Below are 27,855 nucleotides of genomic sequence, written 5' to 3' on the forward strand. Positions count from 1 at the left end.
TTTCTTACCCTCAAGTTCCAGCGTAAGATTGTTTACATTTTCTTGACGGGTGCATTTTGACGACCGGTTAAGTTTAGCCAAAATCAACTCAACAACAGCGACTATAAGAAAAATTGGATAAAAAAATATTGTTAGTGAAACTAAATTACTCGACTGTTAAAAAAACGAGATGTGAAATATATGTTGTATGTATTAAATTGGCAAGAGGTACGTGGAAATCACTATCAATTATGTAATGTCATTTTTAAATCACTCGTGTATAGATAAATATCATATTTCTTGTATACGAGGTAAAATAAAAGGTTAATGGATAACGATGTAACAGAATTAACAAAAATATATTATTACTAAGTTCAAAACATGTTAAAATTAAATTTCATGCAACGTTATATCGACTGTAGTTAAAATGTCACGTGACATACAATATATATCTAACAGTCAATGGAAAATTAAACGAAAAAACGATAAATTATATGGAGAAGACAAGCATGTGAAATATTGCGTAGCTTGCTCGCGGCAAAATTCAGCTTTATTTATATTTTTACGTCTGAATTACTCCTAACTGATTACAGGTTAAATGAGATGGTCAGATGAAGTCGTACACGATTAGTTGCCTTCTATTGACTGCAGTTGTATGCTATGCCACCCCAGGTAAGAATACAGTGTGATAACCACCCTGGTATATTGTTGGGTTAAAACGAATGATTATATCAACAGGGACAAAGAATATACACAAAGACTTCAGTGCTGATGTCAATGCAATTGATAAACCTGGTGCAAGTTATTTATCTCCGCGTTCAAATGAACCAGAGGTGAAAGTTCCAGTTAAAGAAGTAGATGCAAAGCTTCAGTCTGATTACGAGTTTCATGGCTTCAGTAAAGAAAGTGATGATCCAGATGACGACGACTATCTGGATGAAGACGATGAATTATTAAATGGAGATATCAAAGGAACCAATGAGACTATGGGAAACGAGACTCCAACCAATCCCACAGCAGGGAATAAAGATGGAGAACTAGGAAACCCAGTGGTTCCCAGTAGTTCAGACACCAGTGTCACTGAAAATGTGGGCAGAATGCCAGGAAGAAATGAAAGTGGATTAATTGGACCATCCGGGAAAATCAATGATCAAATTACTCTCGAAAATAACCATCCAACTACTGAAGCGATGCTTAAAACTTCTGAACAGGCTTCAAGCTCAAATATTCAACCGACAAATAAAATTATTACAGACAGTTTAAATGGACCCACGAGCCCAAAAGAAGGGACTGGTTTGCAAAATAATAACAATGAACAAAGACCAAAGTTTAGTAATCCTGAACAATCCTCAAATCCTAACGTTCAGCCAACAAATGATATCAACACAGCCAGTATGAATCAACCAACGGAAGAAGCTCGTTTGCAAAATGGTAACAAACAAAACACAGGTCCGTTGTTTAGAGATTATGGTCAAACTCAAAATTCCCATTCTGTAAACGAGGCAAGCGAAGGTAATAGAATCAATGACAATGAGCAACGTTTGCATGAGCAGGGAAATAATCTAAAGGCAGTTCAAGGAAACAACGAAAATACACAACAAAACTTGGGAGGAAATACGCAGACTGGAGCAGGATATGAAGATAATGTTAATGCTGATCGTTCACCGGAAAGCTCTGATCAAAACGTAGATTCATTTCCTCAGACAAACCCACAAAATCAAAATTCCAACATGGCAGATAACCAACAAACATCAAGTAATTCACGTCAAGCGGACATTGGAACTTCATTGGAAGCAACGGGAAAGCCAGAATACATTACACCGGATCAAAGCAAGACTACACATGAATGGAATGATCATGACATTCAGGGAAATGATAAAACATCAACACAGGATGAAAAAGGTAAGATTTTCCACTCAATTGCTGTCAATACGTTTAGGTTGAATGCCTTAATCTTAAGACGAAGAACTGTGATAGTTTGTATGACGTATTTTTTAACCTAATATTCAGAAGGAAATATACAACAATGGCAAACACAAACAAATTCAAACAAAGGCGATACTGAACCAGTCAATGATGATCAACAAATAACCAGCTCTAATAACAACATCGATGCTGAAGGCTTCGCACCACAGACGACCCACAGTTGGGGTAGAAGCAAATCTGGTGAAAGTTTAAATACACAGAAAGAGTTTAGCAGCTCCAAAGATCAAACCAAATACATAACAAAAGAAACAGCTGATAAATCAACACAAGGAATACTCGATACTTCGACGGAACAAAATAATTTAGCAAAGAAAACTCATAAAGTTTCTTCTAAGATGCAACAAACGAACAATCGTGAAGAAAATAAAAATATAGATTCACAAACCACTAATGAAAGAACTTACGAGGAAGATGATCCCACCAGGAAAGAAAATTCACTTCAGAATCAAAGTGGAGTTGTTGAAAATAATTCTGACAGGGAACAAGATAGAGAGTTCAAGGAAATGTTCAATGAAGGAAGAAATAGCAGGGGAAAAGAAGAAGGCATATACAATAGTAAATTAGATAAAAACTTTATTGAACAAGAGGACAAAAACTCGCGTACAAAGCTGAGAGATGAAAATTCAGATGGCGATAGTGTTTTGTCAAATTCCAGCGAAGATGTCCATCTGAATGACGATTCTAAAAGGGTGAATGAAATGGACAGTGATGATGAAGAGGATTATGATTCCACGAGTCTAAATACAGATAAAGAAAAGCCATCTTTTAACAGTAATGGCGAGAATGAAGTTGGAAGCAATGGAAATAATGCGCTGCTAAATAATAATTTAAAAGGAGAAAATATAAAACAATTAAATAATGACGGCGACAGTTTATCAGATATAATTGACTTGCCTGATGGGAAAATAGGACACCAAAATTCAACATATCAGGGCAAGAATATTGAGTCTGAGAGGATGGTGCAAGATGATCGTGAGAGAATCAGAGAAGACGAAAAACAAGATTCATCGTTCAATGAACAAAACTTTCACACGGTTCGAAGCAAGAATTGTTTAAATGCTCAGGAACCAGGCTGCGGTGACTTAATAAATAACAGGAAACAACATCGTGGTCGTTTGATTATGAAAAACACTTGGCAATCAGGAGGAGGAAATACAGGTGGGGGAGCCGGAGGTAATTGGGGTGGTGGTGGAAGTTCAGGTGGAGGGGGTGGGGGAGCTGGAGGTAATTGGGGTGGTGGTGGAAGTTCAGGTGGAGGGGGTGGGGGGACTGGAGGAAGTTGGGGAGGAGCGGGTGCTGCTGGTGGTGGTAGAGCAGGTGGGGGAGGTGCAGGAGGTGGAGGAACAGCAGGCGGAGGTGCTAGAGGTGGGGCTGGAGGAGGTGCTGCAGGTGGAGGAAGTGTAGGTGGGGGAGGATTTGCTGGTGGAGGAAGCACAGGTGCTCAAGGAGTTGCTGGGGGAGGTGCTGCAGGTGGAGGAGGTTCAGCAGGTGGAGGTGCTAGAGGTGGAGGAGGCGCAACAGGAAATGGGGCTGGAGGGGGTGCTAGAGGAGGTGCAGGTGGTGCAGCAGGTGGGGCTGGAGGGGGTGCTGCAGGTGGAGGAGGAGCAGCAGGAGGAGGTGCTAGAGGTGGGGCTGGAGGAGGTGCTTCAGGTGGACGAGGTGCTGCAGGAGGAGGCGCTAGAGGTGGGGCTGGGGGAGGTGGGGCTGGGGGAGGTGCTGCAGGCGGAGGAGGTGCTGCAGGCGGAGGAGGTGCAGCAGGAGGAGGTGCAGCAGGAGGAGGCGCTAGAGGTGGGGCTGGAGGAGGTGCTGCAGGTGGAGAAGGTGCTGCAGGAGGAGGCGCTAGAGGTGGGGCTGGAGGAGGTGCCGCAGGTGGAGGAGGTACTGCAGGTGGAGGAGGTGCTGCAGGAGGAGGTGCTAGAGGTGGGGCTGGAGGAGGTGCTGCAGGTGGAGGAGGTGCTGCAGGTGGAGGAGGTACTGCAGGTGGAGGAGGTGCTGCAGGAGGAGGCGCTAGAGGTGGGGCTGGAGGAGGTGCTGCAGGTGGAGGTGCTAGAGGTGGGGCTGGAGGGGGTGCTGCAGGTGGAAGAGGTGCTGCAGGTGGAGGAGCTGCAGGTGGAGGAGCTGCAGGTGGAGGAGGTGCTGCGGGTGGAGGTGCTGCTGGTGGAGGAGCTGCAGGTGGAGGTGCTGGAGGGGGAGGAGCAGCAGGTGGAGGAGCTGCAGGTGGAGGTGCTGCAAGTGGAGCTGCTAGAGGTGGGGTTGGAGGAGGTGCTGCAGGTGGAGGTGCTGGAGGGGGAGGAGCTGCAGGTGGAGGTGCTGGAGGGGGAGGAGCTGGAGGTGCTGGAGGAGGTGGAGCTGCAGGTGGAGGTGCTGGAGGGGGAGGAGCTGCAGGTGGAGGAGCTGCAGGTGGAGGAGCTGCAGGTGGAGGTGCTGGAGGGGGAGGAGCTGCAGGTGGAGGAGCTGCAGGTGGAGGTGCTGGAGGGGGAGGAGCTGCAGGTGGAGGAGCTGGAGGGGAGGTGCTGGAGGGGGAGGAGCTGCAGGTGGAGGAGCTGCAGGTGGAGGTGCTGGAGGGGGAGGAGCTGCAGGTGGAGGAGCTGCAGGTGGAGGTGCTGGAGGGGGAGGAGCTGCAGGTGGAGGTGCTGGAGGAGGAGCTGCAGGTGGGGGAGCAGCAGGAGGTGGTGCAGGTGGGGGAGCAGCAGGAGGAGCTGCCGGAAGAGCAGGGGGTACTACAGGCTCAAATAATGCAGTTTCAGGTATGACACATATAAAGCTTTAATATCAAATTGCTTATATTATATCAAAATTGTTACGGCATAATATAAGAAATGTTTACATATTTAGCAATGCTGGATATTATATTCCTTATCGATGCTTCAACAAGTGTCCAAATTGTCAACTTTGGCAAAATATTGATGTTTGTAAAATCTGTGAGCCATGGTTTCACATATGGTTTTCATGAGACAAGAATTGGAGTTATAAAGTTTGGTGAAGATGCCAGAATATTATTTGGATTTTATTGTTGTGGTGATCTGAAAGCATTCGATAAAACAGTTGAACAACAAATCCTGAATTATAAACCACCATCTAAACCCAAGAACACGCCAGCTGGTACAATAGGAAAAGGACTACAGTTGGCCTGGTATATGTTCAATGGTCCTACCGGGCGACGCTATGTGCCACAAGTATTGGTTGTCCTAACCTCAGTTACTTCAGCAGATGATGTTATGGCACCAAGCCAACATCTTCGGAGTTCTGGTGTTGAAATATTTACAATTGGTGTCGGAAAAGATTACAGTCAGAGTGAAATATTAGAGATAAGCAGTCTACCAACATTCATGCACGTCTTTCGTGTAAAAGAGTTTAGTGATTTAGCCAAAAGGGCACAGTTAATTAGAGACAGAATAGTGAGAAGTAAGTAGTTTGTCTTTTTTAAAGAATTTTATTGTTCTTAGTTAGAGGAGGAGAATATGAAATAACTTACATTTCAATTATTTTACCAATATTTTTTATAGCTATTCAGATTCAAACATGTGGCATGTGCATCAATGGTAGGCATTTCATCTTAGTTATAAAGTATGTCAATGCATAGGCTTCAGAATTGGTAGATATTTCTTAACATAATCAATTGTGTGGTTTTAGATCCAAGTCGTATGAGAAGTGATCCTTATTGTATTCAGTTTTGCCAAGTGACTTCACCTCTTGGGGCAGGGATGATGGCATTAATGCAGTTTGCCTTAGACAAACCAAGCGAGTTTAAAACATCCGGTGAAGCAGTCCATCTCATTGCACATTTTTACCCTAATAGATTGAAAGCAATGGACACATTCTACAATGTTTTAAGCCAAGGTATTGTACATATAAAAGAAGAGCTGTGCATTGAAAAGCTATTGTTACTACACATTGTTGTTTGGATGAAAATGTAAATCATAACGGTATAAATTAAGTTCATTTATTTAATATATGTTATACCATAGGAAAAGGCGATATGAATGTTCCATTACTTAATGGATTTGAAAATGGTGTGAACTCTGGACCAGAATCGGACGAAGACATGAAATATAACAGCAAAAATCAGAAAGATGCTACATCTGGTAGAATATCAGTTTTGTTAAATTCAACACCTAAAATACCCAGCAAAATAATAGTTCTTTTAGAAACAAAATCACTGATGACTTTGGTCTTTTCATTTCAGTTGTTATGGACATTATCTATGTCCTTGATGCATCAAGAAATGTTGGCAAGGGAAACTTCAAGAAAATGATTGACTTTGTCAAGGATTCATCTAAGAAATACAGAGTTTCATTTGAAGAAGCACATGTAGGAGTGATTACATTCAATGATGATGCTCGTATTCATTTTGGTTTAGTCTGCTGTCATTCCAAAAAAGAGCTTGATAAATCACTGGATGATTTGTTTAAACAAATCAAGGTTGGAACACCGGGAAAAGATGCACCAGCTTCTATGTTGGGCAGAGGTCTATCACTTGCATTGACTTTATTCCAAGGTCCATCTGCGCGTGCAACAGTTCAGCATGTGTTAGTGGTCATAACAGCAACAACTGCTGCAGATGATGTCTATACACCAAGTCAACGGCTAAAAACTGCTGGAGTTAATGTTTTTGGAGTAGGGGTCGGAAAAGACTTTGGCAAATTAGATCTAATACACATTGCAAGTGAACCAATGTTCCGTCATCTTTTCAAGATTGATGATTATTCCCAGTTAAAACAACGTTATGAACTGTTTGTAGACAGAGTTATCAGAGGTTAGTGTCATATATTATGAGAGAAACAAACAATTGTTGCAAGAATGATTATGATAGGTTGCCCCACAATGTTATGCATTAGGACTTGTGAATTGCCAACAATGTTTCTTATTTAATATCTTCATAAATCTTATAGATATTCAAATAAAGACTTGTGGATTCTGTATTGACAGTAAGCAATGTACAATTTCATTTGACTTAATTATTGTGTGAACAAATATTTTCTTAGCTATATTGATCATTACTATTGCAGATCCAACCCTAATGAGGACTAATGATTACTGCATGAAACATTGTCAGGATGGTATGTCTATTGGTGGAGGAAGTTTTGAAATGGCAACTGCTCAATTTAGCTCACCAAGAAATGAGGAATTATTAGAGTTTACAAATCTGTTAGCACATCGTTATCCTAAACGAATGAAGGCATTTGATGGATTCCTAGCTAACGAGGCTCAAAGTAAGTTTGCATCTTGTATATTTCATCCTGACAAGACTGGTTTCATAGCAACGCGTGGTTGAGGTCAAATGTCAGTTAGGATATGCAGAAATGAGAAAATATTAATGTTTTAGTTTATAGATTGGATAAAATTAACATTCTTTTTCGTAATTTTAAAATAAGAAGCGTTTTTTTAAGTATAAAACATAAGTGATAAAAAATAGAGCAAAACATGTATCAATTTAGTGAATTTACCATATTATCGACGAAGAAGACGATGATATTTCATATTTTTCTTGTGAATTACGCCATTTTCTACAACCAAGTGTCTCTCTGTAAAATATCCACCATTTAAAGCTTGAATTTTGCATGTTTTATACAAAATAAAAGTAAAAAAAACGAACCGCTTTAAGTTTAAACCAACAGTTTTTTTCTCCGTATCCTTGTGTTAAATATTTCCCGCTCATTATCTGCAACAAAGTTGAATTATGATTGGCTTAGAGCCGTCACATGACCAATCAGCAAAACGCAAAAAATGTAAACAAGAAACGCCTGACAGGAATAAAACAATATTTGAAAATATCAAGGATTCACTGTGATTTTTTCAACTTACAGATGTATGCGATGACATTTACTTTGAAGAGTGTCAGTCTATGTCTAAAGAAGGGATGTGTAACTCAGTGGAAGGTCAAATGAATCCTGTCATACGAAAATATTGTCAGAAGTCATGCTCGGCGTGTGCTGCGTAAGTCATACCTTTGTATATTAGAGAAACAAAAAAAAAACTAGCAAATGTGTTTCATATTGAAGCTAAACCAACGTCTCGTCTCACTTTTAACAACATGCGTCATCTTTTTTTCCAAAGGGGGGATGAGATGAACCATGATATGCATGTGGCAATGGGAATGAACACCAATTCTGGTGGTGTTGACACAAATGCTGGTATGAGCGGAGAAAAAGGAATGCCAGGAACAGAGATTGGTGGTATTAATCAAGAGAAAAGTATGCGTATGAATAATGGTCAAAACTTTGCAACTGGTGCCGACTCCGGAATGGAATTTGGTATGGGATATGGTAATATGGGAAGAAGTGGTAATCTGGGTAATGCTATGGGCGATGGGTATGGAATGGGTGGTAATAACATGCAAGGTATAGACATGAGAATGTATATGGGTACCATTAAGAGAAGCAAGGTGAATGAGAGAACAAGATAGAACTTGTTAGTTTCTGGATTTACCAGATGGTAATCAGATGGCGAGCAACATATGATTTATATCCACTGGTTTTCAACTTGTATGGAATATGAAGCAATTGACTACATCAACATTCATAAGTTGACAACTATCTGCAGTCCCATTAAATGCACTGAAAAGCATTCATGCATTGCAAATTGTATGAAAATTATATATATTTATGTACAATATAGATTATCTAAGAATCAAAATGTATTTTATATAAAAATGTATTGTTTGTTTTAGTACAACTTATTTAATTGGTATATAAAATAAAGATGCAAGTCCTTCTAATATGTCAGTGCTTACACCCTATTCCTTGTCATTTCCTGGGATACAGTATTTATTACATACATATTGTGGTCATTGAAGACTATTCATGTGAGGCAAATGATGGACTAGTCATTCATGTGAAGTTAGTATGATTTTTAGGTACACTACTTCGTCCAAAGCCATGGGATGCAAAGGGTGAAAAATGAGTAATGGCATGACCATACATTGGTAAACTGTGGTCTTTTTGCACTACATGAATGCCACTTACCATGCCAGGTGAGAGGAGTGGTAAATGTGATCCTCCATTGATATGTGATGAAAGAAATGGTAAGCTGTGGTCCTTCTGCAACACATGACTCCCACTAACCATTGCTGGGGATAAAAGTGGTATGTGGTGAGCACCATGATGAGCCATAAATGGTAGAGTATGTTCTATTTGTGGGGAATGAGGTGCATCAATGAACCCAGGGGTCATTAGATGATTTGCATTTGCATTGCCACTTGCCATATATGGCGGTGTGTGGTCAATTTGTGGTGTATGAGGGGTGTCTACATACGCTGGGGATATCAGAGGGTTATTGTGAACATCTGGTCTTGCCATGAAAGGAGGGGTATGCTCAATTTGTGGGGCATGCATATGATCCATAAATCCAGGTGTTAGAAGGTGACTGTGATGGACATTTGGATGTGCAAGGAACGGAGGTGAGTGATCAATTTGTGGGGAATGATGAGGTTCAACAAAACCTGGGGTAAAAAGTGGTCCAGCATTGATATTAGGGTGTGCCATGAGGGGTGGTGAATGATCCATATGACGGTGTGCATCATCAATATGTGCAGGTGAAAGCAATGGATGAAATTCTTGATGGGTGATGTAGGGTGGTGTTTGATCGGAATGAATACGATCCAAGCCTTCAATATGAGAGGGTGAAAGAATAGGGTGTCCTTGATTTTGAGCTACATAGGGTAAAGTGGTGTCTATATAAGGTCGATGGGTTCCTTCTATGTGTGTAGGGGATAACATAGGATGCAGTTGGTGCTGAGCCATAAGAGGTGGAGTTGTATCTGTGTATGGTCGTTGGATGTGCTCAATGTGAACGGGTGAGAGTATGTGATGAAACTGGTGCATAGCAAGAAGAGGAGGAGTTGAATCTCCAATTGGTCTAGCAAGGTGTTCCACATGTGCTGGTTCTAAAAGTGGGTGAAACTGGGTATGGGCCAATAGAGGTGTGTCAAAGTCATGTATCAATGGTGTATTGATGTGTTCTACATGAGCTGGTGCAATCTGTGGCAGTCCACTTGTCAAGTGTGGTAATTCTAAATGTTGTGGTAAGATTGCTGGGTCCATTTGTACTGGTGCTAGTGGGTTCTGCAATTGAGGTCTAGCCATGAGAGGTAAGTCAGGATGACTTGAAGGTAGTATGGTAGGATCACTCTCAACTGGTGCTAGAGGTATGTTTGAGAAAGGATTCATCATATATGGTGCTTGATGGTGACCCAGAATTGCTGTAGGATCTGCTTGGATAGGTGAGATCAATGGTTGAGTTTGAGGATGGTAGAGTAAGGGTAGTTGTGGATCTTTGATTGGTGTCCCCATCGGTTCTGCTTGCATTGGTAACATGGCTGGGCCAAAAGCACTCAAAGATGTTTGTGGTATAAGATATCCTTTTGGAGGTTCTAAAAAATTGACAAGATTTAAAATAAAGTAATGGTCTCCAAAAGATCTTTGATCTTGTTTTCACAATGTTGTAGTCTGTAAAAATGAATGAAAATATAAAAACCTTACCTTTCTTGTCCCCCCCTGCACCACCTTTACCCCCTCCAGCACCACCTGCTCCCCCTGCACCACCTTTACCTCCACCTGCTCCACCTTTACCTCCACCTGCTCCACCTTTACCCCCACCTGCTCCACCTTTACCTCCCCCTGCCCCACCTTTACCCCCACCTGCTCCTCCAGCACCTGCTCCACCTTTACCTCCACCTGCCCCACCTTTACCCCCACCTGCTCCCCCAGCACCTGCTCCACCTTTACCTCCTCCAGCTCCAGCTGCACCTGCTCCCCCAGCACCTGCTCCACCCTTACCTCCTGCCCCACCAGCACCTCCTCCTGCTCCACCTCCTGCCCCACTAGCACCTCCTCCTCCTGCTCCACCTCCACCTGCTCCACCTCCTCCTGCTCCACCTCCTGCCCCACTAGCACCTCCTCCTCCTGCTCCACCTCCACCTGCTCCACCTCCACCTGCTCCACCTCCTCCTGCTCCACCTCCTCCTGCTCCACCACCACCACCTGCTCCTGCTCCACCACCACCTCCTCCACTGGCACCTGAACTACCACTAGATCCACCTCCATTTCCTGTATCATCAGAACCACCACCAGCATTGCCTGCACCATTACTGGTACCAACATTATTACTGGTACCACCACCATTACTGGCAACACCACCATTACTGGAACCACCACCATTACTGGAACCACCACTATTACTGGAACCACCACTATTACTGGAACCACCACTATTATTGGAACCACCACCATTACTGGAACCACCACCATTACTGGAACCACCACCATTACTGGAACCACCACCATTACTGGTACCACCACCAAAATTTGTACCACCACCATTATTGGTACCAACACCATTACTGGTATCACCACCGTTAGTGGTACCACCACCATAATTTGTACCATCACCATTATTTGTACCACCACCATTGGTTTGTACAGTAGCTTTAGGTTTCCCACTTTTCGTAACAGCTGTGTGGAAATTCTGATTGTAAGTTTGCAATCGTTGGAGTCTTCGTGTTCTTGCTCCTGACAATGGAATAGTTGTTATTTAATACAAGAAGTGTTATGAACTTTATACAGTATAAAGAAGTTAATATAAAAAAGTTATATAAAAAAGCTTATTAATAACCTTCACATATTTTCTTTGCCAGTAAAGAACTCAGCCCCTCTAGTTGACCGTAGTTCACAGCAAAGACATGCCTCGTAAGTGGTTCCGATGCTATCTTATTTAACTCAGTTTTCACAGCGCCATCCCCGATACCGATTGCAAATATTTCCACACCAAGTAATTTCAACTTGTTGCTTGCTTCTTTGGTATTTCCAGTTGGGCCAGCACTGATCTAGAAACAACAAGAAAACGAAATTGTGTTCTCTGCACTATGCATTACAACCAGACTTACTATTCTCACGCGCTGAATGCATCAGCAATAATAGGATCACGTCATGTTCGGTGCTCGAGACCAACACTTACAACAACTATAGTTGATACTTTATCACGTGATGCCAATGTATAATGCCAGTAATCATTACTCAATCTAAGTCCATCCTCCAAATTTCTACCGACGTCAGGCACCGAAGCATCGTCTATTGCCTTCGTCAAATGCTCAGCACTCAGGAAGGGATGCAGGTCAAATGAGACATGTCCAGAAGATCCATATGTTATAAGTCCTACACCAGCTCCATTAACATTCACTTTAAATGAATTTGAAAGTCGTTTGATTAATTTAATTGCCTCCTGGAATTTTCCATTTTCTTGAAAATATGGATCTTGAAATCCACCCAAAATAAAACCAAGGTTCAATTTTTCTTCACATTTAACTAGAAGATGAAAGAGGTGAATTAAAGGACTGTGTTTTAAAAATTATTTCCTTAGGGCAGGCGATGCTCGGTTATATCAGATTCGCTTTTACTAAACTCTTTGTTTTAAGTTTTAAGACAACTGAAAGAAATCATTTGTAGAACTTAATGCTGCTATAGCAAAATGCTGCCATTTAATGCATTTCAACTGTAAGAGTCAATATAAAAACACACAGGCTGGCCGGTTAAAAGCATTGGTAAACAACGTATTCTTTTCGACAAAAAATAAGGGAATTATTCCAGGCTTCTTTCCAATATTAAAGTTAAATGGATAAAAAGTATGGAGAAAACTAACCTCCGCGTATATCACGCTGGCTCAACTCCAATGAACTAGTAGAAACATAAATATCCCGGTGGAAACCAAACAAAAGAAGTACAATTAACCCATGGTTACATACAAAGCTTAATAACATATTCCTTTTAACATGTTTGAGTTTAGGTAACCTCCAGAAACGATCTTTAAACTTCACCAGTTGATTCACATTTTGACGTTAAATCAACTACACTAAAAAAATGTCGCCATATTTATGCACCGTGAATATTTCGACCTGTCGAACTCTCTCAAGCGGAAATTTAAAAAGCATCGCTATGTCGTTTTAAAATGTTTGTTTCATTTGATATTTAAGCTTAAATCTTGTAAAATTGAAGACGATTAGTCTAGTCAGCGACACAGATGATACTTAAATATACATTTCCGTTATACTTACAGCATTTAAAGATTAATGTTAATGAGAAAACGTTTGTTTAAAAAATTTATATATTTCATAATATAAAACATTAAGTTACATTTGTTTGTCTAATATACATGTATTTTTATATTCTATATATTTTATTCAATTTATGGTTATAAACTTGCAGGTTTTGATCTGTTTATTAATGCAATTTTATTATATTCTACGTTTGCAGAGTTTAAAGCTACTGATCAGTTATCTTCGGTATTTAGTTTGTGAAATAATACTTGTATTGCACTAAGAATGATCTACCCAGACTTATCACAAATCAAAGTGGATTAATCCAGCCTAATCTTCCCTTAATTATGATCACGGACGCTCGTTTGAGTCAATTTTGATTTTTTCTTGGAGGTACCAACTACTACCAATGGAGGGAGGCCAGGGGGCGCTAAATACCGGGGAAATACAATTAGCAAACAGCTTTTTTTCTAAACAATGATAAAACTACGAGAGTTGAGTTCACAAACCTCCTGGAGAGTTTCCTTGTGCTGCGGTGGCATCTGACCCGGAATAACTTGGCCCTGAAAAAGATTGAGAAGATTTGTAAAATAAAAACCTTGCAGTCAATATAATAAATATTAAAGGTCCCATACCTGGAGGTCCTTTTGGCTTTGGTTTTGGTGGGGGAGGAGGTGGTGGAGGAGGCGGTGGTGGGAGGGGGTGGAGGAGGTGGGGGTGGTGGAGCATGAATTACAACTGGTTGAGGAGGTGGATGGATTATAACTGGAACATGAGGAGGATGAAAATGTATGGGTACAGGGTGAAATATTGGTGGATGAGCGTGCAAAATAGGTGGGTGAAAAATAGGTGGGTGCAATATAGGAGGGCGCATAAAAGCGGGATGATGGTGAATGTATGGGTGGATAGGATGAGTATATGTGAGAGGGCGATGATATACTGGTGGACCAAATAGGGGTGGGAATCCTGGGTTATGAGGAATAAAATGTGGCGGCCAGTGGTAGTTTATGTTTAGAGGAGAGAGGGCAGGTTGGGCGATTTGATAAGGTAAACCAGGGTGTCGTATAAGCGTGGGTGTCTGTTGCTGGTATGGACCTACAAACACGGCAGGATGGGTAGGAGGTACCAGACCTGGAAGTAAGTTAGGTGTAGCTGGGGGTAGTACCCCAGGAGTCCAAGCCAGGGAGGTGGGCCTCTCAGCAAAGGTTACAAAATGAGGTCTTGGGGAGTGAAATGATACGACTGGAGAGGGATTTGGTAAACCAGGACAAACTACAATAAAGAAAAGTTGGTGTGATGATATTCGCAATAAAACTAATACAATATTATCGATGTGTTCTTACCAACATGTCTCTTGCAATCACAATCATCTAAAACAAAAAAGATTTTCAAAGAGATATTATTGCAGGTAAAAGATCAAATGTAACGCCATTACTATGCGAAACACAGCGTATCGTCACAACTGACCTGGAATCTCGTCTTTCTTGAATATATCTTTTAATGGACATGAATCTAAAATAGATAATTTATCAGCGAACTAGTTAAGAAATGGGTAGAAAAAGCATGAGTTTAAGGAATGAGCTTACCAAGAGGGCAACACGCAGAACAACAGATCATAGACAAGGAACATTGGGTAGATCCCAGTCCTCTCTTAGCGAGACATTGCTGAGTTGCAGTGGAGACGGAAAGTGGGGTGGACTTCTGAGCTGACGATACTGCTTCTTCGGAGGAGACAGGAGTGACGTCGGTAACTGGTTGGAAAGCTTTCTGTTTAATTGGAGCATCGTCAGTTATGATCGCAAGATCTTTTGGTGAAGCTTTCGGATTCTCAGATGAACCTACAGGCTCGTCTGTAAGTAAGCTGGCAATTTCTTTAGCGAGAGCATCTGTGGCTTTATCATCGGACAGCAGTCGGTCAATCTTCGCTGTTGCCTTCGAATCATCGTCATTGAATAAATCATCCACAGAAATGCTATCCTCATCATGCGGGCTTTTCTCTACCATTGCGACATTGTTCTCAGCTGAAACACTTTCGGTTGTGACGTGAGATGACGTTGGTCTACTGGATGGTTCGTTGCTAGTATGTGACGCAAAAACATCGGACGAAACGTCATGAAATCCTGATGATGTGGGAAGTGTGTCGTCATGTAATCCTGATGATGAAGGAAGTGTGTTGTCATGTAATCCTGATGACGTAGGAAGTGTGTCGTCATGTAATCCTGATGACGTTGGTTCACCTGACGAGATGTCGTGAAGACCATTTGTTGATGATGAAGGTGCAGGTGTGACGCCGGTGAGAGTTTGATGTGATAAATCTTTGTCGTTTTTCTTCTCGTTTGAATCTTTCACAAAAATTTTAAGTCCAGACGTGACATCTTTCAAAACTCTGTCATCATAGAGAGGCAGTTTTGAAAGAGTAACGTCGTTATAAGGATCAGGCAGTTTCTCTCTATGAAGAGGCCGTGAAACTATTTTCTTCGGAATGTCGTAGGTGTGAATCGTGCCCAGTACCTGCCAGTATGGCACATAATCTGGAGAAGATGAGCGAGGATCAGTGACTTCAGTATAAGCTGTACTCAATACATTTTCTTTTTTACCCCCTTCGGTATCCCGGGATGCACTGCGCACCAGATAAGGAAATATCTTCAGGTGACGTAATGATGTATTATTCACTCCAGTTGTTGAAAGTATTTTCCCTTGCTTTCGAGCCTGAAGTGTTTCAATTCGTTGTTTAAGCGCTTTTAGCACAGGTTTAAAATCATGATGTTGTTTGATGTACTCCCGGCTGATCTCTTGATCTCCGTTTACAATAATCAGAGTTCTTGTTGCTCCATTTGTCTCTGATGTCCGTTCACGTCGCAATATCAGCTGTTTTCCTCTTTCAAATTTCGATTTTTTACAGCTTGCTGTTGATATGGAAAATTTACACCAGTTTGTCGATTTCGTCAAATCATTTGAGACTTTTGCCTTTTTCCGTAATTTTATCACTCTCGAGTTTGTTTCAGAAGAGGGAATTCCCTGAGATGAACCATGACTTTCCCGTACATCAGCTGTCAAATAAAATAATTTCTGAATTGCTATAATGTTCTTCATAGAGGTCCAGTAAGGATCATCTGTTATTGGTCCAGTGTTACTACATGATGAAACCTAAACTAAACTAACTTTATTTACACTGGATAGCTCTATCAGTTCTAAACTGTTCTTCCCAGAGGTCAAGTAAGGATCATCTCTTATTGATCCAATGTTACTACAGGAGGAAACTTTACCAATACTAGAGAGGCATACTAGATTAAAAATGTTTTTGCGTGATAAAGATCAAACATTAGCTGATCTAGTGTGTTACGAGTTACCGAAGTAATGGAATAAGACGTCTTTTACTGGATAACTTATTACAGTAATGGAATATGAGTTATAAAGATGAATTGCGGATTACGTATTGTCGTGTTTTCGTAAAAACAAACCAAGTGCACCATAATACCTTGTGTTGCAATCACTTTCTGACAGAGTATGTTGACAAGTATCAAGAACGCTGGGACGGGCAGTTTCCAACATACTGTATCAAAAAAATAAAATTTGTTCTAATTATAAATAATGAACGTTCCAGACGATAATGAGGGAGTATTCCTGCTGAGATATTGCACGTGTAAAGTTAGTTCAACTTACCCATGACAGGACTCGCATTCTCTGGCAAATATCTTCAATTATGAGATTAGAAATCTTCAGTTATAACAGCAAAAATTCCGATTAAATCTAGAAATAAACTCCATGATTAGTTAAATACGAAATAATGTTGATTGCTTTGTTCAATGCATATCACGGGTACCAGCAACATTGTAACAATTATTGACAACCGTTGTAGAAAGTATTGTTTACAATAACAATCAAAAAGACGTGATCCTTATGGACGACACCACATAAACATATAATATTCTATTACATAAACTCTCTGGAATACACGGTGGTTAAAAATATCATTACTAAAATTCTTTTTACAAAACTCTCAATTTCAATTCTCTATCGATGGCATCTGATCACAACTCTGTTCATTTCAAAAGTGATCATATTATAAACTATAATTATGTTTATTTCACCCAATCAGGTTTGCTCGTTTTTCGGGTTTCCCGTTTAACGACAATATACTCGCAAGGATTGTAACGACCTCCGTAATATTCTAACAGCTGTGCCATTGCTTTATCTTCGATCTATAAAACATGAAATATCAATCACAACAAAACATGAGCTCTGACAAAATATTGAATACAGCTTGGTGCAGTGTGTTCAAGGATTGATTGCGCCTTGACAACTGGAAAAAATTCTGAAAATTAATCGGTGAGTAATGCATGATGTTTTTAAGAGGGACTGCATACCAGCCATAATTGACCACTCAAATTAAAGGTTAGAATTTTACCTGAATCAATGATAAAGGTTTCTTCATATCCCTAAATGGAAAAGTCAACATGTTTAATAACGAAGACCGAGTTGATATAATTCAACACATTTCCTGAAAAGAGAAGCATTATCATCAAAGCAGCATCGTACCATTCGCGATTAGCAGTTTCTTGTTCCTGTATTTCTTGAATTTTGTCAAACTTTACGTAGGAATGACTTGGAGGAGAACAAGCTACATTATTATGCTGCCATGCACTGAAATAAGAGAAAATATTAGGAGGTTGTAAAATACAGCCGAAAACATGTTTCACATAAAAATTCGTTTCAAAATATCACAAATCAAACGACTCACTTTCTCGTGCACGATTTCTCCTCAGCCACACGCTTCGCTATTTTTCCATTATTCCGGGAACCACAGGCAACAGCAGCACTTGTCTTTAGACGTTCCTCTTCTTTCAGAAGTTGTCTAAATGAAACATTTGAGTGAGAGGCCAAAGTATTCCTAAAAAACAACAACAAAATATAATAGTTGACATTTAATAATCTCACTATTTGCAATGGAAACAAAAAATTAAGAATTGAGAAAATTTAGAGAACTCAAGTATTGAGCATACCATGGATTGACTGGTGAGGTTGAAATAACTTCATTATCATCGTCTTCTGCCTCGTTAACTGTCGAGTCGTCTTCTGTAGATTTCCGCATTTTCTTGCGTTCTTTCTGAGATAACTTAGCTTTGCCAGGACTTGATTGAAATATAAAATTTACAAATTAATTTTCTAGATCAGAACAAAATGAAATTCTACTGGATATTGAGTGGATAACTGAATAAGATGAACAAAGTTGTTTAGTCAAGAAATCATTTCTCGCAAACATTTGTTTAATATTTACCTTTTTCCATCTTTCCGAGACTTGTCAAAGTTTATTTTACTTTTGGATTTCTCCTGTTCCATTATTGTTCGTAAGTTGGATGATTTTGGACTAACGCTATATACGGAAACGATAAACGTATAAAACGTTTTAAAAGACAAGTACCAGGCTTATATCATAAAATGAGCACGGAAAAAGATTTGTTTATTATAAGACTACCTCGAATTTCCCCAGGGCATCTTTTCAGTTGGCTGTCCGTGAGAAAATACAAAAATATTGATTAAAACGACACAAACATAAGTCGGCTAAGTTGTTGGACGGAAACATTAATTAACCATGAGTTAACCATTGAATGAATGTTTCATCAGTATATGAAAATATTTTAGTATGACTAAAGATGATTTATTCATTCCTATACGGAACTTAACTCTACTACCAATTATAGTTAAACACTTACGTTCTTCTGAGCTCTCGATGAAAGAGATTCTTTAAAATCCTTTTTTGAACTAATCGAAGGCATGATCATTTTGGAACAGTCGTCTTTAAGTTTGTGGTACCACAATCCAGCGGTAGTTCTGTCAGGTTTATCCCCCTCGCTCGTCATAATATCTGAAGATGATTTTATATGTTTTGATGTGTTTTCTAAAACGACAGCGCTCTCATCTTTCTGTCCATCTTCTGGTAATTTTTCATCCATTTCGACCTTCTCATCTGGAAGTTTACTCTGAATAAAAAGAACAGAATAAAAAGAACAGATGAAACATTTACACATACACAAATTTTAAACAGATTAAACTTAAAAATATTAAACCAGCAGCTCAAGACTTTACAAAAACTTACGGTTTCAGATTCATTCCCCTTTACTGCGCATTCGTCGATTACGTCACTCTCGCTGCTTCTCGATCTTCGCTGGGAACGAGAGATCTTACGTTTGCTCGGAGATTCTGGCTGGGGCCATGGAACCGAGAGATGAATATCATCTGGGGTAATTAATCTCCAAGACACACGAGGAGTCTGCACAAAAATAAAATATTTTATCTGAAACCTCCATTCTGAATAAAAAATGACGAGTTTGGTTAAAAAAGACGTACCCATTGTCGATAGAGATTTGAAACTTCATCAATTATTTCTTCACTCAACAATTCCAGACTTCTGCGATAGACAAAGTTGTTATCAGATTATTTTGACACCAGCACAAAGAAGATACATTTAGTAACAACTTGATATAACTCGATGATGGAAAAAAGCGATAATTCCTTACCTTGCTTCAAATAGACAGCTGATGTTCATGCATATGAACTCAAGACAAGACAACTTAAGTTGCTCTGCGTTGTACAAGCACGAAAACTCTAATATTTCAACAGCATTCTTCAACGTAACTAGGAAAGTGAAAAACAGATTTTTTTAACACAGACAGACACATGAGAAATACTTGTAGTAAAAATCTTAGTAAAACCAACCTAATTTAGCCAGTGTTGCTTCACATATTTCCTTTAGTCTGATAATCAAAAGCTGAAAGAAAAAATGTCTAAGATAATCGTATAGAATATAGAATTTGGGCATAGTTTGGTAAGAACTTCTACCTGATCAGAAATAATCAAGATATTTCCAAGAAACTCTAAATCATTGCTTCCTGAAAAAAAGCAAAAATATGGTAGATCCTGGTTAGTTAAATAAATCGTAGAAGAACAAAAAATTTATACTCGAAAAGTGAATATACCATAGACTGTCGGGGCGTCGTCTGTATAAAGAAACTCGATAATAACTTCGAGAAACTTTGATTGTATCGGCATTTTCAAGAAAACAAAATCACCTGAGGACTGAAAGAAAATATGTTCCTATTAATTACTTCTATCAATTTACGACAATAACAATTATTATGAATGTAGTCACCAAATGTTTCCTGATGCAGTCGTGGGACTAAAGGACACCTAAAGGACAACTAAAAGGACAACTAAAGGACAACTAAAGGACAACTAAAGGACAACTAAAGGACAACTAAAAGACAACTAAAAGACAACTAAAAGACAACAAAAAGACAACTAAAAGACAGCTAAAGGACAACTAAAAGACAACTAAAGGCTAACTAAAAGGACAGCTAAAGGACAACTAAAGGACAACTAAAAGACAACTAAAGGACAACTAAAGGACAACTAAAGGACAACTAAAGGACAGCTAAAGGACAACTAAAGGACAACTAAAGGACAACTAAAGGACAGCTAAAGGACAACTAAAGGACAGCTAAAGGACAACTAAAGGACAGCTAAAGGACAACTAAAGGACAACTAAAGGACAACTAAAGGACAGCTAAAGGACAACTAAAGGACAGCTAAAGGACAACTAAAGGACAACTAAAGGACAACTAAAGGACAACTAAAGGACAACTAAAGGACAACTAAAAGACAACTAAAAGACAACTAAAAGACAACTAAAAGACAACTAAAAGACAACTAAAGGACAACTAAAGGACAACTAAAAGACAACTAAAGGACAACTAAAGGACAACTAAAAGACAACTAAAGGACAGCTAAAGGACAACTAAAAGGACAACTAAAGGACAACTAAAGGACAACTAAAAGGACAACTAAAGGACAGCTAAAGGACAACTAAAGGACAACTAAAGGACAACTAAAGGACAACTAAAGGACAACTAAAGGACAGCTAAAGGACAACTAAAGGACAACTAAAGGACAACTAAAGGACAACTAAAGGACAACTAAAGGACAACTAAAGGACAACTAAAGGACAACTAAAGGACAACTAAAGGACAACTAAAGGACAACTAAAGGACAACTAAAGGACAACTAAAGGACAACTAAAGGACAACTAAAGGACAACTAAAGGACAACTAAAGGACAACTAAAGGACAACTAAAGACAACTAAAGACAACTAAAAGACAACTAAAAGACAGATAAAGGACAACTAAAAGACAACTAAAGGACAACTAAAGGACAACTAAAGGACAACTAAAGGACAACTAAAGGACAACTAAAGGACAACTAAAGGAAAACTAAAAGACAACTAAAAGACAACTAAAAGACAACTAAAAGACAGCTAAAGGACAACTAAAAGACAACTAAAAGACAACTAAAAGACAGCTAAAGGACAACTAAAAGACAACTAAAGGACAACTAAAGGACAACTAAAAGGACAACTAAAGGACAGCTAAAGGACAACTAAAGGACAACTAAAGGACAACTAAAGGACAACTAAAGGACAACTAAAGGACAACTAAAGGACAACTAAAGGACAGCTAAAGGACAACTAAAGGACAACTAAAGGACAACTAAAGGACAACTAAAGGACAACTAAAGGACAACTAAAGGACAACTAAAGACAACTAAAGGACAACTAAAGGACAACTAAAAGACAACTAAAGGACAACTAAAGGACAACTAAAAGACAACTAAAGGACAGCTAAAGGACAACTAAAAGGACAACTAAAGGACAGCTAAAGGACAACTAAAGGACAGCTAAAGGACATAAAGGACAACTAAAAGGACAACTAAAGGACAGCTAAAGGACAACTAAAGGACAACTAAAGGACAACTAAAAGGACAACTAAAGGACAACTAAAGGACAGCTAAAGGACAACTAAAGGACAACTAAAGGACAACTAAAGGACAGCTAAAGGACAACTAAAGGACAACTAAAGGACAACTAAAAGGACAACTAAAGGACAACTAAAGGACAGCTAAAGGACAACTAAAGGACAGCTAAAGGACAACTAAAGGACAACTAAAGGACAACTAAAGGACAGCTAAAGGACAACTAAAGGACAGCTAAAGGACAACTAAAGGACAACTAAAGGACAACTAAAGGACAACTAAAGGACAACTAAAGGACAACTAAAAGACAACTAAAAGACAACTAAAAGACAACTAAAAGACAACTAAAAGACAACTAAAAGACAACTAAAGGACAACTAAAGGACAACTAAAAGACAACTAAAGGACAACTAAAAGACAACTAAAGGACAGCTAAAGGACAACTAAAGGACAACTAAAGGACAACTAAAGGACAACTAAAAGGACAACTAAAGGACAGCTAAAGGACAACTAAAGGACAACTAAAGGACAACTAAAGGACAACTAAAGGACAACTAAAGGACAGCTAAAGGACAACTAAAGGACAACTAAAGGACAGCTAAAGGACAGCTAAAGGACAACTAAAGGACAGCTAAAGGACAACTAAAGGACAACTAAAGGACAGCTAAAGGACAACTAAAGGACAGCTAAAGGACAACTAAAGGACAACTAAAAGGACAACTAAAGGACAGCTAAAGGACAACTAAAGGACAACTAAAGGACAACTAAAAGGACAACTAAAGGACAACTAAAGGACAGCTAAAGGACAACTAAAGGACAACTAAAGGACAGCTAAAGGACAACTAAAGGACAGCTAAAGGACAACTAAAGGACAACTAAAGGACAACTAAAGGACAACTAAAGGACAACTAAAAGACAACTAAAAGACAACTAAAAGACAACTAAAAGGACAACTAAAGACAACTAAAGACAACTAAAGGACAACTAAAGGACAACTAAAAGACAACTAAAGGACAACTAAAGGACAACTAAAAGACAACTAAAGGACAGCTAAAGGACAACTAAAAGGACAACTAAAGGACAGCTAAAGGACGACTAAAGGACAACTAAAGGACAGCTAAAGGACAACTAAAGGGCAACTAAAGGACAACTAAAGGACAACTAAAGGACAGCTAAAGGACAACTAAAGGACAACTAAAGGACAACTAAAGGACAACTAAAGGACAACTAAAGGACAACTAAAGGACAGCTAAAGGACAACTAAAGGACAACTAAAGGACAACTAAAGGACAACTAAAGGACAACTAAAGGACAACTAAAGGACAACTAAAGGAAACTAAAGGACAACTAAAGGACAACTAAAGGACAACTACGGACAACTAAGGACAGCTAAAGGACAACTAAAGGACAACTAAAGGACAACTAAAGGACAACTAAAGGACAACTAAAGGACAACTAAAGGACAACTAAAGGACAACTAAAGGACAACTAAGGACAACTAAAGGACAGCTAAAGGACAGCTAAAGGACAACTAAAGGACAGCTAAAAGACAACTAAAGGACAACTAAAGGACAACTAAAGGACAGCTAAAAGGACAACTAAAGGACAACTAAAGGACAACTAAAGGACAACTAAAGGACAACTAAAGGACAACTAAAAGGACAACTAAAAGGACAACTAAAGGACAACTAAAAGGACAGCTAAAAGGACAATATCACTCACCTCAATCCAACCAGTTGTCAACATGACTGAGAAGTATTCTAGATAATTACGAAGAATACAATAATTAAACAACGTAGCAATCCTTGTTTTGTTCTTCGGCTTCAAGCTTCTGTCAAACATGACTTTACTACGTACACAATCATAGTAAAAAAATTATAGAACATACCAAGACGGGAAACAAGTATACATTTGTGACAAGGAAACTCCACTTCGTCTTCTGATTCAATGACAACATCACTGTACTCGTAACTAAACAGACAAGAGCAGAATGTTAAACACAAGAACAAGAGGATAAAATGGAAATTATTACTATTGACATAGCTACATATGACTGCCCTGAATCTTCACAAACTAGACTATACAAGTGATCGATCAACAAATAATAACTTACAGATTGCTCCTGTGAAAACGTTTCTGTTTCTTTTTTTTATCGTTGGAAGAAGCTTGGATCCTGCAATGAATACAGTGTAAATGACTAAGACAAGAGATTAAGTACATGCAGCGGCTTTAATGAGTTTGACGAACCGAGTTTGAAGACCATTGACTTGATATTTTCTCGCAATTCGCGAAAACTCTTTTCTCCTGGCAAACAATTGCTCTGAAATTAGCTCAATTCCTGGATATCCTGATTCATGTTTATTTTCGTGATTTCTTCTGATTTTCCGTAATCGTGTTGAACTGGTTCCTTTCGTAACTTCCCGAGATTCAGAGAATACTAAAATAAAACGTTTTTATTGAAAAGTTGCACTAAACTTCAGTTCAAATACTAAACGAAAGTCTTCCACAGAGTTAACAATTTACCTGTATCAAGAACGTCAAAATCCACATCTTGTAGGTTAAACGCAAGTTGATTAAATTGATGGAAAAGTTCCTTTTCCGCCAAGTCATCGTCGAGGTCTTCTCTGATAAGAGCAGGCTGTAAACCACAGCAACGGGTATAGAGAAACTCAATCATTTCACGAACAATCTCAAAATCTTCTTCATCCAGATAAATAAGCAAAGTTTGCTGGTTGTCTTTACTGTCGGATGATTCTTGTTTAGCATCGTTTATTAAAGTTCGTAGTTTTTCACTTCCTTCAGCGAGTATCACTTGATGAGCGAGAATACTTTTATCTTTAACCTGAAAATTTTTGAAAATATATCCATGGCTCGAATTGTCCCGTAATCATAAGCTAAAGCTTCTATCCTAATGCTTTAATTTCGTCACCTTAATTTCCACGTTGTAGTTTTCACTGTTTTCAAACAATGATTTCAAATGTTTGTTCATTTCTGGCGGAGAAATATTCGGAAGCGTTGAACATCTAAAAAAAAACACAACAAAAAAGAAATGTCTTTATTTGTAGCGAAGGTTCAAATAACGTGAAATTCGTCAGCGAACTTTACTTACTGATATGAAGGATTCATTTGCAAAATAGCAAAGTTTTGCGAGGATTTATCAGAAATAATTTGCACAGCCCTGTGGGCGTGAGGAACGCGTATTAACGGAATCACAATGATTTCATCTTGTTTTAAAACATGGCAAGTTTTCACAATATTCTTATTTCTGCTAGAAATCTTTGTTGGTTTTCTAACTGAGCCAGTCATTCCATCTTCCGTGTAAACCTCGCCATATTCTGAAACGATAGAAGATAGAAAAATTAATCGTAGCTTGATAGAAACAGACTTCGCAATTGCTTAGCAAAAATCTATTACAAACCCGTCACAATATGCAGTGTTCTTCCACATGCAATGTCTTGTATTACTAATGGTTTCTGCACAGTCCAGTGACAATCTCTGATCATTTTATCACTTTCTCTCCATTGAAAAACCTGGCGAAGACAAAAAACATAGTTTAATATAGCAAACCATTTTAAAATAACGTAAATTAATGAATACATTATAGTTGTAAGCACAAGACAAGCAAAGGTTGTGATTATTAGTACTCAACACTCTTTCTCATTCTAGTTTATATGAAATTATAATGATAATATTGAAAGGAAAATGTCTAATTACATATCCATCTCCGTACAGCCCATAAATAGTTAGAGGAGAACACTTCAGGTCTTTCATTAGCCCATCATTAAAACATCCACCAGTCACCACAACCTTTTTTATATTTGGTAATCTATAAAATACCTGAAGTCAACAACATATTCTCAAATTTTAATTCATGATTCTCATGCAAATTACAACAAGTCTTACTTGGAAATGATCTTCCTCATTGTAAACTGATATATGAGATAAACATCTCCCTGATTGGTCAAACACACAGTTGCTGTATCACAACAATTTACAGCAGATATTATTGATGGATCTTTGAAATGCAAGCCGCTTATCTAGATAATGTATCATAATATCACAAATGAACCTTCAATCTGATGATTTAGTTAAGAAATCTAGAAGAGAATTTTAAATGTATACCTGTTGAGGATTAACTTTTGTTTTATCACCTTTTATATGACCTAAAGAATAGTTAAAAAAAGTTAGATATCAGTTAATATTTAACTGTGGTATTTTATCACTTGTCTACTCTTAAAAATGTACCTAACTGCCCAGAGTTCAAGCCCCAAGAAAAAACTTCATTTTTGGTATACACCAGTGTATGAAATGTTCCAGCAGCTACACCAATAAACTCCTTGCCTTTAAAAGCTTTTGACTGCACCTGATTAATCATAAGAACATTTAAAATATTACATTTAAATAACCTTGAATTCTTCTTAAACAATTTGTTCCTGCGAGTTGTTTTGAAGTGAAGGAATCATACTTGTTTTGGAGAAAGATACTGGGATGCTGGAGGATGGTGCCCCATCTGGTGGTATTTATTCAATCCAAATGTAAACAGATTACCACTAAAAACAAGGAATATGTTCAGTTTATGAAGAAGTCATTAAATACATAAAATGAAAGAGAAGATTAGAGTTTACTTTTCACATAAAACAACAGAGTGGTCTTGACCAGCAGCAATACTAGTGCAAATTTGACTACTCAAGGCTTTAATTCTGGTTGGAACCTACATAACATATTGAATAGATATAGAGTTAGTTTCAGCTTTACCGGAAGGACGTGAAATAAAACAAGCTTACCAAAATAGTCTTTTCATCAGCATGTCCTAGTCGGCCACCAAGACCATGACCACATGTCCAAACACTACCATTTTCTGCAAGGAACGTTGTATGAAACTTACAAATAACAACCTAAAAACATAAAATATTTCATTCATCACTCCAATGTAGGTTGCAGTTGGTATATCTTACAACATTTGTGCAAATCTTCCGTAAATCACCTGTTTAATACTAATATTAATTATCCTCATAAACACATCAACAACTTCGGGTGTGTGCCTTTCTTTGTCATCACCATGACCCAATGTGAAGTTGCTGTTTCTTCCCCAACTGGAAACATGAAGCTGAGGCTTGCCTAATGGTAAGTTTTAAAATTGTACGTTACAATTATATATGCCAGTAAGCTTAACAACATAATGAAGCGTAATATGCCAGAGTACCTCCTGACTGACGACTACACAGTCGTGGACAATCAAACATCAACAGCTCAATTGGAGAGAGACCTTCAAAATCTTTTTCATAAATATTTGAACCATACTAAATTAAAAAAACATCATTGTCCACATTGCAATATTAATAATTATTATGTCAAAAGGAAAAAAGGAAAGGTGAATTATAAGTGATACCTCAAGCAACAGCAAAGCACACGACAAATGCCCATAATAACAAGATCTATGAAGCGCTGTCCATCCTGATTCAAAATCTTTCTCTGTAACGTCCAAAGAACCATCTTCTAAGAGCCACTTCAGAATGTCCTTTCGTCCACAGGATGCTGCAATATGCAGCGCATTTCGTCCAAAACTATCTCGCGTTTTTATGCCATTTCCACAGAAATACTTCGCAAACTGTTGGAAGTTTTGAAGACTTTCTCTAGTCACAGCCGAAAGTACCACGTCAGCATGTCGGTTCAGCCGACATTTGGCTGTGCAGTCCATTAGATTAAAAAAATGCCATAATTGAAGGATACAACAACAGTATCAGGTGTAGGCTAGACGAATTATACCATTTTTCTCGGCAAAGAAGACAGAGAAATGTGAAAAATTTGATTGTAATGTTTGCAAAAAATATTTCACCCCTTCGACGGCCATATTGCTTTCCTGGTTTTTTAAAAGCACTGAGCGCGATTTAACTGGATAGAGATAAACATTACCGTCAATTGCACAAATGAACACATTCAATAAACCTCTCGCCTTTTGTCACGTGAGATTCAATCGTCGAGCCCAGACTCTTCCCTGATGAAGCTTCATTATTTCCACACAATGAGACTCCCTTCCTGATGATGGTTAATTTCG

At 38.8% G+C, this 27,855-nt stretch overlaps 5 protein-coding genes across 5 annotated transcripts; 1 reads left to right on the forward strand and 4 right to left on the reverse strand.

The window, feature by feature from the left end:
* The first annotated feature begins 13 nt into the window (after nucleotides 1-13).
* On the forward strand, nucleotides 14-8,574 carry LOC114532891. The gene is made up of 14 exons (XM_028554482.1): nucleotides 14-207; nucleotides 573-651; nucleotides 718-1,881; nucleotides 1,990-4,455; nucleotides 4,500-4,712; nucleotides 4,801-5,370; nucleotides 5,472-5,507; nucleotides 5,599-5,805; nucleotides 5,934-6,050; nucleotides 6,152-6,721; nucleotides 6,858-6,893; nucleotides 6,975-7,178; nucleotides 7,773-7,902; nucleotides 8,023-8,574. The coding sequence occupies exons 2-14, from the start codon at nucleotides 591-593 to the stop codon at nucleotides 8,369-8,371; spliced, it is 6,123 nt and encodes a 2,040-aa protein (XP_028410283.1). The 5' UTR covers nucleotides 14-207; nucleotides 573-590; the 3' UTR covers nucleotides 8,372-8,574.
* On the reverse strand, nucleotides 8,527-10,477 carry LOC114534866 (early nodulin-75-like). Its single transcript, XM_028556347.1, has 2 exons — nucleotides 10,446-10,477; nucleotides 8,527-10,336 (listed from the first exon to the last, which is right to left on the reverse strand). Exon 2 carries the CDS (start codon nucleotides 10,278-10,280, stop codon nucleotides 8,796-8,798), a length of 1,485 nt encoding a protein of 494 aa, XP_028412148.1. The 5' UTR covers nucleotides 10,281-10,336; nucleotides 10,446-10,477; the 3' UTR covers nucleotides 8,527-8,795.
* A 510-nt stretch (nucleotides 10,478-10,987) lies between these two features.
* On the reverse strand, nucleotides 10,988-12,825 carry LOC114532902. The gene is made up of 5 exons (XM_028554491.1): nucleotides 12,601-12,825; nucleotides 11,920-12,266; nucleotides 11,578-11,788; nucleotides 11,065-11,474; nucleotides 10,988-10,993 (listed from the first exon to the last, which is right to left on the reverse strand). Exons 1-5 carry the CDS (start codon nucleotides 12,716-12,718, stop codon nucleotides 10,988-10,990), a joined length of 1,092 nt encoding a protein of 363 aa, XP_028410292.1. The 5' UTR covers nucleotides 12,719-12,825.
* A 275-nt stretch (nucleotides 12,826-13,100) lies between these two features.
* Nucleotides 13,101-16,745, reverse strand: LOC114535146. Its single transcript, XM_028556531.1, has 8 exons — nucleotides 16,658-16,745; nucleotides 16,473-16,547; nucleotides 14,581-16,044; nucleotides 14,462-14,506; nucleotides 14,338-14,364; nucleotides 13,630-14,266; nucleotides 13,504-13,557; nucleotides 13,101-13,424 (listed from the first exon to the last, which is right to left on the reverse strand). The coding sequence occupies exons 1-8, from the start codon at nucleotides 16,659-16,661 to the stop codon at nucleotides 13,346-13,348; spliced, it is 2,385 nt and encodes a 794-aa protein (XP_028412332.1). The 5' UTR covers nucleotides 16,662-16,745; the 3' UTR covers nucleotides 13,101-13,345.
* A 307-nt stretch (nucleotides 16,746-17,052) lies between these two features.
* LOC114535137 (inhibitor of Bruton tyrosine kinase-like) lies at nucleotides 17,053-27,756 on the reverse strand. The gene is made up of 32 exons (XM_028556519.1): nucleotides 27,190-27,756; nucleotides 27,004-27,100; nucleotides 26,785-26,918; nucleotides 26,585-26,695; nucleotides 26,426-26,511; nucleotides 26,266-26,350; nucleotides 26,046-26,163; nucleotides 25,923-25,963; nucleotides 25,704-25,837; nucleotides 25,515-25,626; nucleotides 25,219-25,330; nucleotides 24,910-25,135; nucleotides 24,730-24,823; nucleotides 24,324-24,642; nucleotides 24,048-24,237; nucleotides 23,914-23,973; nucleotides 23,689-23,771; nucleotides 23,523-23,560; nucleotides 19,972-20,071; nucleotides 19,835-19,884; nucleotides 19,712-19,763; nucleotides 19,513-19,630; nucleotides 19,343-19,403; nucleotides 19,092-19,265; nucleotides 18,709-18,975; nucleotides 18,471-18,502; nucleotides 18,273-18,368; nucleotides 17,998-18,126; nucleotides 17,736-17,885; nucleotides 17,534-17,638; nucleotides 17,403-17,433; nucleotides 17,053-17,196 (listed from the first exon to the last, which is right to left on the reverse strand). The coding sequence occupies exons 1-32, from the start codon at nucleotides 27,496-27,498 to the stop codon at nucleotides 17,077-17,079; spliced, it is 3,834 nt and encodes a 1,277-aa protein (XP_028412320.1). The 5' UTR covers nucleotides 27,499-27,756; the 3' UTR covers nucleotides 17,053-17,076.
* Between the last annotated feature and the right edge of the window lie 99 nt (nucleotides 27,757-27,855).

The sequence above is a fragment of the Dendronephthya gigantea genome, unplaced genomic scaffold, assembly GCF_004324835.1.
Source record: "Dendronephthya gigantea isolate DGI-Jeju-01 unplaced genomic scaffold, DenGig_1.0 000002F, whole genome shotgun sequence".
Lineage (NCBI taxonomy): Eukaryota > Metazoa > Cnidaria > Anthozoa > Malacalcyonacea > Nephtheidae > Dendronephthya > Dendronephthya gigantea.

Bases quoted from the DNA above. Each gene is read 5' to 3' on its own strand.
- LOC114532902 (XM_028554491.1), bottom strand. From the start codon at position 12,718: ATGTTATTAAGCTTTGTATGTAACCATGGGTTAATTGTACTTCTTTTG. The intron at 12,267-12,600 runs GTTAGTTTTCTC...TTCATCTTCTAG, and splicing joins CCAGCGTGATATACGCGGAG to TTAAATGTGAAGAAAAATTG. The intron at 11,789-11,919 runs GTAAGTGTTGGT...TGTTGTTTCTAG, and splicing joins AAGTATCAACTATAGTTGTT to ATCAGTGCTGGCCCAACTGG.
- LOC114535137 (XM_028556519.1), bottom strand. From the start codon at position 27,498: ATGGACTGCACAGCCAAATGTCGGCTGAACCGACATGCTGACGTGGTA. The intron at 24,643-24,729 runs GTGACGAAATTA...AAAAATTTTCAG, and splicing joins ACTACAACGTGGAAATTAAG to GTTAAAGATAAAAGTATTCT. The intron at 19,885-19,971 runs GTATATTCACTT...GCTTTTTTTCAG, and splicing joins CGACGCCCCGACAGTCTATG to GAAGCAATGATTTAGAGTTT.
- LOC114534866 (XM_028556347.1), bottom strand. From the start codon at position 10,280: ATGTTACCAATGCAAGCAGAACCGATGGGGACACCAATCAAAGATCCA.
- LOC114532891 (XM_028554482.1), top strand. From the start codon at position 591: ATGAAGTCGTACACGATTAGTTGCCTTCTATTGACTGCAGTTGTATGC. The intron at 652-717 runs GTAAGAATACAG...TTATATCAACAG, and splicing joins TGTATGCTATGCCACCCCAG to GGACAAAGAATATACACAAA. The intron at 4,456-4,499 runs GTGGAGGAGCTG...GAGGAGCTGCAG, and splicing joins TGGAGGGGGAGGAGCTGCAG to GTGGAGGAGCTGCAGGTGGA.
- LOC114535146 (XM_028556531.1), bottom strand. The intron at 16,045-16,472 runs GTATTATGGTGC...TTTATTTGACAG, and splicing joins GAAAGTGATTGCAACACAAG to CTGATGTACGGGAAAGTCAT. The intron at 13,558-13,629 runs GTATGGGACCTT...AATCTTTTTCAG, and splicing joins AAAGCCAAAAGGACCTCCAG to GGCCAAGTTATTCCGGGTCA.